The following is a 16529-nucleotide window of genomic DNA, read 5'->3' as shown; positions in this document are numbered from 1 at the left end:
TCCATATTTGTGATGTGTCATGTTTTCTCCAGCTACACAAAACAGGTTCTTCCAGGTTTCATTTCCCTTTTACTACAGGGAGCAAACTATTACTAACCCTATGTTTCAGGTACAGAGGTTGCTGTAGCATTCGCACTGATTCGGGTCGTCAATTTGTATTCCCTATAACCCACAGGGCACAACACCAATCTGATTCAACATGCTTCTGTTACAACAAGTAACAGTCATTTTGAATACCCAGTGACTATCCACCTGTCTTGTCTTTGGGTTGGTTATATTAACATTGCTGCCTGCTTTTAGCATTCAGTCTGACAAAGTGCTTGTATCCAACTACATCTTTCCAGGCTTCTATCGGCCCACTTCCATGTTTTTGCATTTTAGCTAACTGTAGCATTTCCACAACAGTTCACCTCTGGCCTACCTAGCCGTATCAAGCAACACTTCAGTTATAAAGTGAATATGGCAATAATTATAATAAAGTGGTTGGTTGAAGGTTCCAAGGAAAGAGACTTTGCCCTGCTAATGGCTGTAGCTTCTGACAGCAGCAAGGCTATATATAGGTGTCCTGGAATGAAAGTTAAGCTCCAGTAAAACGCCTTAATTGAGAATTTTGAAAGACTAGTTTAGTGGTTCAGGTTAGCTGCTAAAGGACCACAGGGAACTTAAAACAAAGAGTAGCACTAGCTTCAGCACATTGAATGTCTTAGTGGAGCTCAAAAGCAAATGTAGCAGTAGGTGCAGAGTGGTTGGTGTCCAATTAATGTTCTCTTACTGACAGGCAATTTTCAGGAACCCCCCGTTTCCAGGTTGGGATCTTTTGGAGCAGCTTTGGTTAGGGGCAGGGATAATTTAAAATTGCCTTGCCTCCCCTTTTAACTGGTGTATGCCTTCTGTCAGCAGAGGGCCATCACTTGGCTGCCATCTGCAAGATTCCATTAATTTGAAAAACTGGGATACAGTAACAACTTTTTGGATATTAAGCCACCACCAACTCTCACCGCAGCCAGGGACCCAATTTCCAAAATGTAGCTGCAGCATTCATCCCTGTTATACTTTACATTACTTGAACTGTCCTGTTAGCAGAGTTAAACCACAAGTGAATGACACTTTTCTTTATGGCGTTTGAAAAGACAAATGTTGTGAATCATGTTTTAGTATTACTAATCATTTATCTGTTCTACGCCTCTTCTCACTGAGAGCAAAGCATTTTATATTCCTCTGGATTAGCACTGTAAGTTGAAAGGGCATTTAGAAAATCCTCCAGTGGACAGAGACCAGCTCTGCATCCTCTTGGAACCAGCTCCTGCAGAAAGACAAGACAAATCAACATTTACGTCACAAAAAAGCTGCCATTACAAGAGGCCCTTGGGCAAACAAAAATATCTTGTACACTTTGTGGTCCTCCAGATTCTATTAGACTCCTAATAATACCAGTCAGTGATCAGAGATGATGGGATTTGTAGTCAAGTAACAACTAGAGGGCCAGAGTCCTGATATCCTGACATACAGCATCACTACTGCCAGCCTTGCAAAGAGAAGAGAGTTGCTTTAAAAGTTACCAAAAGTTAGCTTGAAACAGGTATACGATCCCCGCATTCCAGATTCAGTGATTTATCTGTTAACAGCCTTTGTATTTAGATGTTGTGCAAGCTAGAGTATGGAATTTGTCTCCTGCCCAAATCTCACTTGAGGTCCCATTTATATGTGTAACATCATCACCATGGAGTCTCCTACCTCTCCATTGTAGAGCAGCCGTATAAACCAGTCCTTGGAACGCTGGTAAAGTTCTATTGTCATGTCTGCTGCGTATGGAGGCCACTTGGAATCAAAGACCCCCAGAGCCAGTAGCAGTGGGAAGAGGGTAACATCATGAATAGCATACAGAGCAAGCTTTCTAAAATAAAAGAAGAAGTGACCAATAATTCAGTCTTGCTGATGACATACATTGTGTATAGCAGCCATTGCAGCTGCATTTTCCATTTACACTGAATCTCAAGTCAGTTGGTAGATGTAATAAGCTAAATTGAGAATTATCAGGGTAATAGCATTCCTTCCTCTGCTTTTTGTTCTGTCTTCCACATGCGAGCACCTAGTTGGTATTTGTTTATATGAAACTGCTTTTGTGAGCCAAGTTCTACATAACTCCCGTTTAAAGTTAGGATATTTACAAGTCACCTTTACCCAGTTAAAAATATATACACAAATCTTAAATGATGCAATTGTCACTGTTCCATCAACTCCGGCTGCCCTTGATTTGTCCCATTTCCCCTTTTAATGTTTTTAGCTTGTAGATGCTGCTCAATGGGATGTTCTGCCAAGACCGTAAATACCAATAATCTACATACCTGGCCTTGATTTCAGGAGAGGAAGGGTTCATTGCCGCCTTAATGTTCTTCTCTATTATATTGAGTAGAGGACCAACTGACATCTTGAGAGTCTCTCTAGTCAGAAATATAACAAAACAGATCAATTTTTAAAAAAATGTTTCTAACAAGAGTTGCAACATCTTTTAACAGTTCTAGATAACTGGCAGAACTTAATTGGAACAGGAGCAGGTTTAAAAGTAAAGGTTCCTGGCTAGCAGGGACACACATGACTTGTCTGTACAAGAAGTCCATGTTTTAAAACAGAAGAGTGATCCTGTGTTTTGTCTTGCAGATATCCCCAGGCTTACCACCCATACCATCCCTGGGACTGCTCACCTTAAATTCGATTTTGTGATATAAAGGAGTGAGTCTATAGCCCTCTGCTCGATCAGTTCCATGAAACTCTTCAGAATAGGGCAACTAGGCAGATTGTGTGCCTAAAAGACAGCATAGTGTGAATTAAAATAACTCTAAGGCTGCAGTGACAAATAGCACCACTACTTTAGATCAGGCATGGACACACATGTGCTTATCGTTAGATATCATAACATGGACATGCACTTGAACAAGTTGTGTTAGACAAGGAACTAGGCCATTCCTCTAAGTCTAAAGACGAAGAACAATGTGAACAGATAGATATATGAATAGTTATATTACTGTTACAATAAGCAAGTGAGTGATTCCCTTTAAAAACAACAACAAGCCTTTAGTTTTAACTTGGACAACCTGAAAACATCTTCATGTAGTGGACAGATTTCAGTTCAAGCCATATGAATGGTCCCATTCATATGTCTTGATTACCATTTCCTCCCATGTCTTATGTTACCTGCTACAATGCTGGCTGCCACAGTCAGGCAACATAATTACCTGAAGTGGCACAATATTAATTTATTTAACAAATTTATATACTGCTTACTTCAAAAAGACAGACCCAAGCAGTTTACAAAAGCAATATAAAAACCAAACAGCAAGTTACCATATATACTCGTGTATAAGCCGACCTTTCCAGCACATTTTTTATGCTGAAAAAGCTCTCCTTGGCTTATACTCGAGTGAGGGTCCCCTTTGCCACTGTCAGAGACGGCGGCGGCGGAGGAATGAGCAGCCTGAAAGCAGCCCTTTCTGGCTGCTCCTTACTCCTCCGCCTTTGCCACTGTCAGTTTTCTGCTTGTTTGCCTGTTAGTCGCCATCTACACACACTCCGGCCCATCAGGAGGTTTGTGGTGTGGTGAACTGGCTTATACTCGAGCTAATAAATTTTCCCAGTTTTTTTTGTGGTAAAATTAGGTGCCTTGGCTTATATTCGGGTCAGCTTATACTCAAGTATATACGGTACATTAAAAAATTAAAATATAAAACCAGTAATTTTAAAACAATTGCATAATGGGTCAGTGCATCTGGCTGTTAACCAGAAGGTTGGTGGTTTGAGCCCACCCTGGGACAGCGGTGGGCAGGATTCCTGCATTGCAGGGGCTGGACTTGATGAATCCCAGGACCCCTTTCCAACCATACAATTCTATGAGACAGGATCAGAAGGACAACAGCAGGATAGGGGAAAGTTTACAATGAGGAACCTGGGTTTCATTACATTTCATTTCCTACAAGTTTTAAGTATTCAGTTCAGTTCAGTTCAGTTGTACAAAAATGGCTTTCAAACTCGGCTGCAGGAAGCCCTGGGGTGGTTAGAAGCATCTCGGAGAAAGAAGCTCCATAACAACGGTGCACAGCTTTTTCAGACAAATCCATAAAGAAAGGGAGCCCTGAACGTTGAAACCACACATTTTTATTGCTGTTAAATGCTTTGCTTTTACTGATTGGTAATTATACTGGTTTACCCAGCTAGAGCATTATTTTTCCTATTACAACATTTCTAGCCTACTCTATATCTATTGATCTCAGGATAAGATATAACAACAAAACAATCCTTGGCCACTTAAAAGCCTAAGCATCCGTAATAGTCATGTTCAGCATACAGTATTCAGTATTCCCTCTGCTGTAACTGATGTAACCCCTTAAAATGTCTCGGCACGCAAGCTTTTCCCACATCCAGTTTAATCTTTAGTGCCAAACCTGAGATAAAGTGGAGTAGCAGGCCTTTGCCAATATCCCACCTTGGACCACTTAAGAGTCTGGCTAGGTCCAACTCGGGATGTGTTATCTGTTCATATGATGCACTGGGGATCAATCTAATATAGGGAGCACAGATATACCCTAAGGAGGGAATTACAGAATTGGGCCCACCCCTGATATCATGCTAACTGCTTCATGTAACCTACTTCTGGGTCATCAGGTCCTAGGTAAGATCTATTAACAGAAATTCAGTCGATTAAATAATTACACAATCTACTTTGGAGATTTTCATAAGCAACAACAGCAAGAAAGAGCTTATCTATTTTGCCAGTGTAAAAGGCAACAATTTTTTTTGGATGGAGAGAAAGATAAAAAGGAAATGTTAAACAATTAAGCCAAAAGACAAAAAATGTGACATTTGAGGAGAGAGTTGAAGGAAGACACATAGTTTCCTCTCTTGCCATTTGCAACAAGAGCTACTCTGCTGAATAGTTGCTAGCACAGAAATGGTGAACACGTGGCCTTCCATACATTGCTTGACTACAACTCCCATCATCCCTGGGCATGGGGTATTCTGGCTTGGGCTAATGGGAGCTGGAGCCCATCAGCACCTGGGCGGCCACACTGCTCTACTTCAGCACAGCTTCTCCCACAGACCTGCATGAATCAACTTGGATGGCTAAAGAAAACAGGCTTGTTCCTACAAAGGCACAGCGTACCTGTTCTGCAAAAATGTTGTCAAAAAGGAGAAAGAAGTCCGCCCCGTTCTTGCTGTCAAGGCCCATCTTCTCTTTAATGGTCTTCAGATCCTCCGCAATTCCTGGCTGCAGAAGAAGCACATTGGCCAGCCTCTCTCTGTCGAGGAAAAACGAAAGCTTCAGAATAATGCATAAATGGCAATCTGCACAAGCTACTGTGCTTGGATCCCCCTGCTTGTTAGAAGGGAGAAAGGAGTGCAGGGCTGTTTGGCTTGAAATGATTGCTTGAGCAATAGACAACTAAATGCATCAGAATTAGTTACAAAAAAGCAAGAGGTCTTAAGCACGTGAAAATAATTTTTCCTTAGTTGACTCGGATCTTTTTCAGGGCAAATAACTAAATAGGTCTTGCCTCACTAGGGAAGATGTTAATGACCAATGGCGCCCCAGATGTTGCTGGATCCCACCTCCCATCAGCCAGCATGGCCAGGAGTGATGGAATTTGAGAGCCCAGCAATATCTGGAAGGGACCACAGGTTAGCTGCACCATTGTACAAGAGTAGCCTATGGACAGGGGCACCAAGGTGTGTGTGGGGGGTGCCGCCCATGGGGCATGCTTGCATTATGTGTGCATGCCACACTGATGTTGCACGGTCCCAGGCCCCTTGAATTGCAGGGACAAGGTGGCATGCTTGCCTACAGCCACCTTTGAAAATTCCTAATTTTGCCACAGCTTCCCTGAAAAGGAAACTGTTACCGATGCAGTTCTTAAAAGAGAAGCAGAATTGCATATGGGGTTGTCTTAGAATATAGTGATTATAATAGCATCGTATTGGCTCTGCCAGGAGTTAGGGAATTGCCGTTCACTCTCTGTCCCATAGGCTTTTGACACAAGCGTGATCATACTTGCTTTTATTTGAGCTGACTGGGCACCAGTTACGCAGTTCACCGAATCACTAGAATTGTCAAGCAGCATATTAGAGAGCCCTTTCCCATCACAATCCCAGAGGAGCCCACAGCAAGCACATTAGCCGCTCCACAAAATGCAACCGGTCGCTACAGTATAAGTTTGGGGAAACAAATGCTATCATCTGAGCCGTTTAAATAGTCAAGCTGTGAGACACAGAAGTATGGTAGGCTACTTCAGAAGTTTTCATTCCAACTGCTTGCTTTTTTTTAAATTGTTTGAAAATAGTTTATTCACAACATAGTTGGACAACTGCTCTAACATACAATAAGAGCATGATTTGCTTTGGCTATTTTGTTCTCGTCTCGCAGTCTTACACGTCAGCAGCTTTTAGGCTATGGCTAGATCTCACACAGTCATTCCCTAAGGAAACTTTTGCAATGGCATAAAAGGTGCAGGGAAAGAGGCAAGGTAAGAATGGCAAGCCTGGGCTTGCTTCACAGAGGAACACTGGAACGGTTCTGTGAGGGATGCAACAAGCCAACCGCCCCCAGGAAGTCAGAAGGTGTCTTTCAGGTTCAAGCGTGTATGAAGGCTCAAACTGAAGCATGTGAAAATGTGCAGCTCCCCAGCCCAGCAAACCTTTGCATGTTGACTGCACAAGTTCCTGATAAAGATGATTCTGAATGCAGCTCAATCCTCCTTGCAAAAGGAGGAGCAGGGGTGGCTAAGCTATGCTCCTCTGCCCAGTTTGAACACTTCCCACCTGTTCTTTTAAATGCTTGAACAGGTCCAGAACCGTTCACAGGGTTTAGGGGAGCACATTGCTTTTGGCAATCAACTGATGTCATGCATATAATTTAGGTCAAGGTCTTCTGAAAGGCCTTGCTGCAATAACTACTGCACCTTCTGTCTGCACAGTGGCACCAGACAGAATGTTTGTGGCAAGATACCTGTTCATGACTTTCAGTCCATGGCAGTTCACTGGGTTGGGATAAAGGATTTCAGAGTCTGCTCCATCTGTAACTATGGTAATGGGTCCTGTACAAGACAAAAAAACATTGAATGCACTTGCAATTCATGGTTTAAAGTTTCGGGCTGTTAAGAATTAATTCAAACACATCTTGTACTGATTTAAAATAGTTTATAATCCTAGGACAATCTCTTACCCATCTCGACCCTCATTTGTGCAAAGCTCATTAGGGAACTTCCCCTGCACTTGGGAGCATACAAGTCTATGCTCCCAATTACATTTGTGCTTCAAGCAAACATTAAATCATGCCTGCACTAATAAGGCAAGAGCCCACTGTGCTAAATGCTCAGCAAAGCACACTTATTAACACATGCCTTCAGATACTTGTTGGTGATATATTCTGCTCTTACACAGAACGACTTACACCACATGATTCTCTTACTTGTAACTTAATTTACACCACAGCATGCCATTATCTTAATCAAAGCAGTTTGTAACAGCCACCATTGTAAACATTGGGGTTTACAAAACCAGAAGTAAGCGCAGCGCTCTTCCCTTCCTAATCATTTCCCAATAATCAGGTTTAACACAATAAGAGTTTCTGCAAGAAATAGTGGTTTATGCACAAATGTTTTGGTAGCAGAACATTGCAATTTACTTAATCCTAGTATCAAAACTTTTGAGATTTAACTTGTTTGTTCCATTCTTCTTCCTGGTCTCTGTGCAGCTCCACATATAAGTTTGGTGCCTGCTCAGAGCAGCGTTTGAGAGCCGGGTCGGTTATCTGTGGCTCTCTGGATGTGGTTGGGAACTCTAGCTCCCATCCGCTCCAGCCAGCATGGGCAATGGCCGGGGATGGTGGGAGTTTTAGTCCAGCAACATCAAGAGGACCCAAGTTACCCATCTTTCTCTAAAGCTGGGCAACTAAAGGTTTTGAATAGAGGCTCATTCCCAACCCTCAAGGTGCATGGCACAAGCAGTATGGCCATTGCCTTCCCATTTAAGTTTTGTTCTGGCTGCCAGTTTGTAGTATCATTTCGAACCTTCTCCTTAGGAACATAAGAAGAGCCTGCTGGATTAGCTAAGGGCCCACCTACTCCACAATGGCTGACCAGTTGCCTATGGGAAACCCTCAGGCAGGACCTGAGTGCAACAGTGCTCTGACCACCTGCGATTCCAAGCAAATGGGACTAATAGCTGGGTCAGCCTTCCCCATGTTTTGAACCACAACTCTGATCATGGGAGTTGGGAGGAAGATGGAACTAGCCAATTTCCTTTTCTGCCCCCCTTTTCCTTCTCATTTTTTCTCCCTGCTTTGTCTCTTTTTTTCTTCTGTAAATTTTGCATTTATTTATTTCAATAATATTAATAATATACCACCCCATGCCCAGAGGTCTCAGGGTGGTTTACAGAATAAAGTCAAAATATAAAACCACAAAATACATAATCAAAATAAAGAACAACAACCCAATACCCCCCCCCAAAAGAACACATTTTAAAAGGGCATAGAATGCCAATCAAAGGCCTGGTTAAAAAGGAACGTTTTTGCCTGGTGTATAATGAAGGCGCCAGATGAACTTCCCTGGGGAGAGCATTCCACAGACAGGGAGCCACTGCAGAGAAGGCCCATTCTCGTGTTGCCACCCTCCGGACCTCTCAGGGAGGAGGCACATGAAGGAGAGTCTCAGAAGATGATCTGAGAGACTAGGTAGGTTCATATGGAAAGAGGCGGTCCTTGAGGTATTGTGGTCCTGAACTGTTTTAAGGCTTTATAGGTCAAAACCAGGACTTTGTATTGGAGCCAGAAACTAATTGGTAATACGCTCGGTGTAATACGCTCAGACCGTCTTGCTCCAGTGATCAACCTGGCTGCTGAATTTTCCATCTCCTTCAGTTTTCAAGGGTAGTAGGGTGCAATGGGCAATGGGCATGATGCAAGTTGTGCTGACTACGGGGGTCAAGCTCTCTGCTGTATCAGAAACTTGTGATCGATGTTTGCCCTGCCTGGGTAAAGGGAGGCATGTAGAGAATACCTGCATGCATTAACAAAGGTCTGTGAAGCAGGCATGCAGCAAGAAATATACTTGTGGGAGCAGCAGGGGTCTGGGCCCTTCTGAGGCCAGCTCTGCAACATGCTACTAGCTCCTGGGCCTGATGCAGTTGCCACGGTGAGCTCACCTACTGAAAACGTTCCCAAAATGATACAGTGCATGAGCTGCACCCAATTGCATGACTGTATAAATAAAAGCCCACCAACACCACAAACCTTGCAAACTACATCCTCTACCCTAGGAGTTGCAGCAAGGGAGCCAACATAGCACTCCTTTTCTGAGTAGTCACCAGTTCCTTCTAAACGTGAAATTCCTCATTTAGAGTGCAAGTGTCAGTATCAGAATCCACTAGGGCAGTGTTTCTCAGGCTCAGGTCCCCAGCTGTTGTTAGACTACAACTCCCATCATTCCTGGCCATTGGTCCTGCTAGATAGGGATGATGGGAGTTGTAGTCCAACAACAGCTGTGGACCCAAGTCTGAGAAACACTGCACTAGGGTATGGCATAATAGACAGTGATAAACAGAAGAGCCAGAAAGAGAACAGTGGTGTAAAGGGCAATGATCTCTGTTAGGAGAGAAACTCCAAGGCAGGACTGCGAACAGAGGAGCAAGGAGCTCCCCTTCATTGCTGACCTTCTTTCTGCTGTTGGAACAGCCCAGCTAGCAAACACCGCGTGGACTCCAGATTCCGAACAATGTTAGTGGAACGGACACTGAAAGACAGAAGGCAGCCAATGAAATGGGAGCACAGTGGGCTGCTCCCTGTACAAACTGACACGGGGTGGGACTTGAGGGGTTTCAGCACTCTGAGCCACCAATATGGCAGTACCAAGCACTGCTATCTGTTCTAGCTGGAGATTCTTAACATCAAACTGAACACCGTGGTGTGAGGGAGAAAGCAAGCGAGGACTTTGGATGAAACTTTGCTAAGGCTTATGATGCCGTGTGGGCTGGGAGGGAGCGGAACAGTCAGCAGGAAGAGCAAGAAAGCTGTTAGGAAGGAAACTGGAGTGTTCAGAGACTCACAAGACCTCAGAAGGTTTGAATGCTGGCGAGAGGAAATGGGTCTCCTCAATGTAACGTCTCCTTAGCCGTTTCCCCAGTGCAAACGTCTGCTGCATTCCTACTTTGGTCAGCTGGCCTGCATTCACTCCACCCTGGGAAGAGAAAAGCTCTGTTGAATGGCTGAAAAAATAAAGGGAGATGCAACATTTCCAAAGGAATACATGTTGGGTCACCTTCAGCACTGTTTTTTTGTAGCTTTCTTCGAAAGGAGAATAAGGTCTTGGCCCACCAGCCAGGTTCGTTACTGTGTAGTCAAACTTTGTTTCGGCAGGCGTCTCCAACAGAGCAGGGTCCCATACCACCTGTTCCAAAAACAAGGATGAAGGAAAAGAAAAAGCATTTGAGTAGGCAACTGGGACCTTCAAGTAGCTAGAAGAGGTTGACAACCCACTACTGTGGAAAATCAAATTTATTTCAGTGGGCTTAGAGGCATGGCAAACTCTGCAAGCTTGGTGCTAAAACATCTCATTCAACGCTCAGGCTGTGCTGCTGCAAGAGGAGCAGGCAGTGACACATTTTACAATCTTCTTACTCCAGGATTTTGAAATATACAAAAACATCAATGTAGGCATACTTTCTGGGTGTGCCCATGCATACTCTAATGTCTTGAGAAAGAAAAAGTGGCTGCAGCCTCAGCAATGTTTTACAATGGCAGGTGGCAGCACTCCTACTCCCGTGTTTGGAGAAGCAGTCAGAGCATGGCAAGGCCTCCTTGGCTGGCTCTGCTTTGTGTGTGTAACAAGAGGAGGAGAAGCAGCAGCAGCAGCAGCGAATAGCTTGTTCCTGTGTGTCATTCTTAGACTTCGTGGAGGAGCAGGAGTGGGGTCAGCCTGGGAGGAGTTTTGGGTTTGCTTTGGGGATGACTCAGAAGCCATAATGCAAAGTAGTGACTATGGGACGGGAAGGGGCACAGATGGGCTTGTGGACTGGAGTCTCTGTGTGCTCACCTGTGTCTCCATCCCTTCTTTTTACCCCCTCCCACTTCGCTCTCCCTTTGTTCGGCTTCATAAGAACTGTGTTTCAATTTAATTTACTAGGTAAGCACACCCCTAATAAAATGTGCTGCACATGCCTTATGGACACCAACATCAGGAAGTCTTGTAAAAATGGATCTCTGCAGAACTGCCAGGGCTAAAATACTATATCCAACTATTTTGCTGGTTAAAAAGTCAAGAGAGGATTGCTTGCAATTCTTTTAGTCAGGGTTACAAATACAGAGAACCAAGTCATGGTCCTTGTTCAATGCCGCAATTATAGCATCACCTATGGCAGGTGTTCCTACCCTGCTCAGCTGATTTGTGGAGGACAAGGCTATCAATGGCCACCAGCTATGGAGGCTATATTCTACCTCCACTGTCCGAAACAAAATACCTCTGAAGACCAGTTATGTGTGGTGAGAGCACTGTTGCACTCAGGTTCTGCTTATGGTACTCCTACGGGCATCTGATGGCCACTGTGAGAACATAGTGCCAGACTAGATATGCTTCATCCAGCAGGGCTCTTAAGTTATTAAACAGCTGGTCCTCAGAGGAAAAGCTGGTAGGCGCCCAATCCTTGACCTATTCCAAGCACTTGCCTTTGGAAACACTGCAACACAGAAAATACAAATGAGGCTTGCTCTGGACTGTTTAAAATATCAGGGTTTCTCTGTATTCATCCTAAGAAGCATATCTGCCATCAGTAGTTCTTGGCCACTTCCCCACAACTTCCACTTTAAAGTGTATGAGTTTAGGAACTTTAAAAAGAGCAATCTCCATTTCTTCACAACTGCACTTCCTACTGATTTAGGTGGTAAATCTGCCAAATCTGTTCATCACCAGAAGTTATCACAAGTTGCTAGGTAGAGCCAAGAGAGGAACATGGTGCATAAGGAAAAATAAACACAACCATTAATTCTATTCCAGCTACAAAATCAAGAGGAAATGCAGGTGTTGGGTAAGTAGTTCATAAACTGGGTAAGTAGAAGTTGCAATGCCTTCTCTCATCACCTGTTTATGAAAGACAGTGACATAAACTTTGATCTGGTTGAAGCAGAGTGAAAAATTTCCAAATCTTGACTATACAGCCGCTCTGAGCCTGGCTTTGGCTGGGGAGGGCGGGCGGGATATAAATTATTATTATTACTTTTACTATTATTACAGGCTGATTGATGTTCACTGCTATCCTGCACTAATGCAAATGCATGTTTATGCATGCATCTCCTGAAGTTAAAAGGGCAAGAGGCAAGCACCCCAATCAAATTATTTATAGTACTTTGTTAGTTAGCCTATGGGTTGGTAACATTCAAGATAGGAGGAGATGCACAAAACAAGGCTAGAGAATTAGCACTATAAATGAGTCACTATTCTTACTCATCAGTAGGCACATAACATACATGGCCAGTGGTCAGGGATGATGATGGGAATTGTTGTCCAGCCATGTCTGCACACTCCCCATCTCTGGCATACAGTTGCATTTACACCTTCCAGCGCTCACAATTTGGGGCTGCAGCACCCAGCTGGTAATGAAGGAAGCATCTCATTGTTGACAGGCAGCAGAGCAGCCCAAGCTAGCACACCCCACCAGTATGAATGGCAGGCATTAAGCAAGTGACCACAATAGAGTTGACCTCACATGGAGCTCACTCCCTTAGCTCTGCGGCAGCCCACATTTTAACATAATTCCCACGTTTGTTTCCATGTTCTCTATGCCAAGGCACTCTGGGGCAAATATCCACTTTATCAGATTGTGGGTTGGCGGTATAAAGGTGTCTTATTGCTGTACCTTCTGTACTTTGGCCTGCGTTCCGCTTGGTGGCTACTGGCACTGAGCAAAGCCAAATTTTCCACCTATGCTTCCTTCACCTGCTGCCTCGTGAAAATGCCCACACTGACAGCCCTGAGCTAGTAAGCTCAGCAACCTCTGCTGCTCCTCGGACCACTTCCGCTTCCTCCACCTGCTCCTGATGTGCCAAATGGCTTTTTAGGTCAGCTGGGGAAAAAATGCAGCACCTTCTTTAGGAATTGATTGCTGTTAGCACCAGGAATTTCCAAGGCCCAGGGCATCATCGGCTCCACTAGTATTTCTGCATGAACATGCCTGATAATTATTTGGCAAGCTGCTGCTTTTCATGCCAATTTACAGCACTGGGTTATAAAAACATTTTTTAAAATCACAGGTGCATAATACCTGGCAGGGTTGTTACAAAGATTAGTGAGACAATGTAGCAGAGATACTTTTAACACTTAAGGACACAATATTAACATGTTCTTTTAACCCCCCCCTTTTTACTACTATCACAACCAGGCACCCCCAACTAGCTGTCCCCCCCCCCCCGGTTTGATCTTGGCTGAGGCTTGCCTGTGTTGCCCAGAGGGGGGGGGCGGTACCAGGGGGCTCCACTCAAAGCCCCCACTTGCTGAGCCTCCTGGCCCTGCTGGACCTCCTTTTGTCATTGCCCACTTGCCCTCTTAGGAACAGGAAAGTTGCAAAGCATCAGCTGTTCATGCAGGAAGTCCCAAGTTCAACCCTGGGCGTTTCCAGGTAGGACTGGGGAAAGCTCCTGCCTGAAGAATAGCCAGTGTGGACAACGGATGAGCGGTCTGACTCTGTAGATCTTCCTAGCCAGCAAACAGCGAGGAGAGCAAATGGGACCCTCACCTTGTGCTTCCCACTTGGGTGGTTGTGTGGATGGGTGTGTGTGTGTGCGCGCACGCATGCAAGTGAACAGACAGCGGGTGTGTGTGTGTGCTGGGGTGCTGTCTTGAATAAAATATGGGGGGGGGAGGTGACCCCCAACCCCATATAATTGATCACAAGGCACTGCAGGCACACATACTATTTGAATCACAATGCCCATCAACTTGGGGGGCAGCCACCTCAAATATTTTATTGGGGGGGGTCAAATAATATTTTACTTACCTAGGAGTTGGCACCTATGGTGGGGGGCAAGAAGCCAAGAGGGGTCGAACCAACCCAGGGAGGGGTATATTGCTGAATGTCGCCCCCCCCAGCTGATGCTTCCCCCATGGCCCTTGTTTTTGGGAAGGGCCAGAGGGAAAGGGAAGAGGCATGTATGCATTGACTGCATCATTTCTGCCTGGGGTTCAAGGCGGCATAGATGGTTTCCCCTCTCCCCATTTCATCCCGACGACGACACTGGGAGGCAGGTTCGGCTGGACTGAGGGACTGCCTGGCCCGGTGACCCGCTGGTGGCCGAGTGGGACGGCGAGCCCTGCTCCGCCAGCTCCGTCCCTCTCCCCGCAGCCCCTCTCCTTCCACCCCTCACCTGCTCCACATCGGGGATGGGTCTCAGCGGAGTGCGGGCGCCGTGCCGGAAAAGAACCTGCACCAGCTTGAGCTCCAGCGGGTCGTCGTCGCCGCCGCTTCCGCGCGGCGCTTTGCTCCTCCTGGGCTCGGCCAGGGCTCTCCTCTTGCTCGCTACGCAGTACGCCAGGGTGCCCAAGATGCCCACGCGAGCCCACAAACTCATGCTGACGGAGCGAGGCAGGTGGCGCGGGACCCTCGCAGCGAGTCCGAGAGCGGAGCAGCTCGCCGCTTGCGCAGCTGCCGGCGGAGTTGCGAAAGCAAAAGTTGCTGCTGCTGCTGTTGCCTCACGGGAAACCCGCCTTCCTCTTGCAGCGCTGGCGCGAGGAAACGCCGAGGCTCGCGGAACAGAGACCTCCTCCCTCCTCCCCCTTTTCAGCAACGCCGCCCGGGTGCAGCAGCTCGCCGGCAGGAGATTCGGCGCCACCCCCAGGAGGACCCTGGGAAATGCGGTTTCTTCAGCCGGGCGCCTGCCCCGACCAGGAGCCACCAGAAGACTACATCTCCCAGCGGGCGTCGCGGCGCTCTTTCCCAGCCGGTCACGTGTATGGCGTGGGAGTTCCCACGGCCGGGCTTGTGAGCATGTTTCAGCCGGCGAAGTGGGAGGACAGCTTTGCCTGCGGGCTTAATCCGCCCTCTGGTTGGTCTCTCCAGCAAACATGAGAGGCAGTGGGATGTGAGAGATGTCTCGCTTCTCTCCCCAAGACCATTCACTGAACCCATATGGGCGATCTTGCTGTACTTGTCTTATTTATGCTCTCCCATCTTGCTGGGTTTTGCAGTGTGTCCAGTTTTCAAATTATTAGTGAATGCGTAGGGCACTTTATTCTGCTTTGTCCAGTTAGCTGCCATTCCTTGTCTCTGGGAAGTTCTGAACACTTTCAGCCGAATCCCACGTGTGTAAGTCCAAATTTGTTCAGTGGAATTTACTTGCATAAACCTTTCCCCAATGATGGGGAGGGGGAGGAAATGCATACTGGATTCGCAAAACATTTGTACGTGCTTTTCATAAATCTAGATTTATAAAGAATTTCTTTAAATAGGAAAACAGGACATTTCACCGCAGTGTGGAAGACTATGATCAACCAGCTGTGCAGGTGCTAACTGTTGATGAGCAACTTCCAAAGTCCCTGCTTTCCATTCTTAAGGTTATTGTGCAGATCGAAACTGACTTGTTCTCAGTGGCTCCAACTGAGATGTATGGGTCAACCTGTATGGGATGCCACTGAGAGGGTGGTGAGTCGTAGGACCTATTCCAGATGCTGGGATCACCAGAGGCAAGAGTTTCTGCAATATACATGCCTGCCTATCATAATATGAGCATTTCATCCAGAAAGGAATAGTGCTGGCTTCTCATTTGATTATACTGGCATAGGCACACACACCTGGCAGATACAGTATACTTCTGAATACCAGTTGCTGGAAACCACAGGAGATGAGAGTGCTGCTGTGCTCAGATCCTGCTTGTGGGCTTCCCATAGGCATCTGGTTGGCCTGATCCAGAAGGCCTCTTCTTCTGTTCTTCTGCATGCATTCAGCATGATCTAAGCTCTTGTCAAGTCAGAGGAATGTGTCGGTACAACCATTCATACTCACACACCATATATATTGCTCCATGACACTCTGACTTGCCAGGGGCTTTTCACAAATCACTGGGTGAGTGGCATGGCATGGGTGTGGGCAGGGTGGCCCAAGGCATTTTGCCACCTAGGGCAAAAATGCTCCACTCCCCTGCGCTGGAGTCAGCAAACTCAGTAAGGATTGTCAAGAAGAAAGTAATCTTGGCAGGAGCGGAAGTGTTCCGCAGAGCTTTGCTGTCAGTCCCTCTCTGTTCTTAGAGGCCAGGGAGACCAGTGGTAAATCTGGGTCATGGAACTGGGGTGCCATGCTTTGAGGGATGCTGCCTGAGGCAGCTGCCTCATGGGGCGGGCAAGGCTCTGAGTGGGGACTTACCAAACCAGACTACTGCTCTCCTCTCAGTCCTTTTTGGAAGGGACAGAGGATAGGAACTAACTGTGATGGCCTGGGACTTGGGCTCGGACTTGGAACCAGAGGAGTCTCAGTCCACACTGGATCCTTTGCCTCAGGCAGCA

General features: G+C 46.1%; 1 protein-coding gene across 1 annotated transcript; it reads right to left on the bottom strand.

Annotated features, from left to right (window-relative positions):
- Positions 1-1097: 1097 nt before the first annotated feature.
- Positions 1098-14824, bottom strand: ACP6 (acid phosphatase 6, lysophosphatidic). Its single transcript, XM_081199673.1, has 10 exons — positions 14399-14824; positions 10305-10433; positions 10093-10223; positions 9700-9779; positions 6995-7082; positions 5156-5291; positions 2703-2803; positions 2346-2441; positions 1735-1894; positions 1098-1303 (listed from the first exon to the last, which is right to left on the bottom strand). The coding sequence occupies exons 1-10, from the start codon at positions 14600-14602 to the stop codon at positions 1190-1192; spliced, it is 1239 nt and encodes a 412-aa protein (XP_081055799.1). The 5' UTR covers positions 14603-14824; the 3' UTR covers positions 1098-1189.
- Positions 14825-16529: the final 1705 nt, after the last annotated feature.

The sequence above is a fragment of the Podarcis bocagei genome (assembly GCF_964188305.1).
Source record: "Podarcis bocagei genome assembly, chromosome: 6".
NCBI lineage: Eukaryota > Metazoa > Chordata > Lepidosauria > Squamata > Lacertidae > Podarcis > Podarcis bocagei.
Note: the sequence above shows the minus strand (reverse complement) of the source record. Positions and strands in the feature narration are given on the sequence as shown.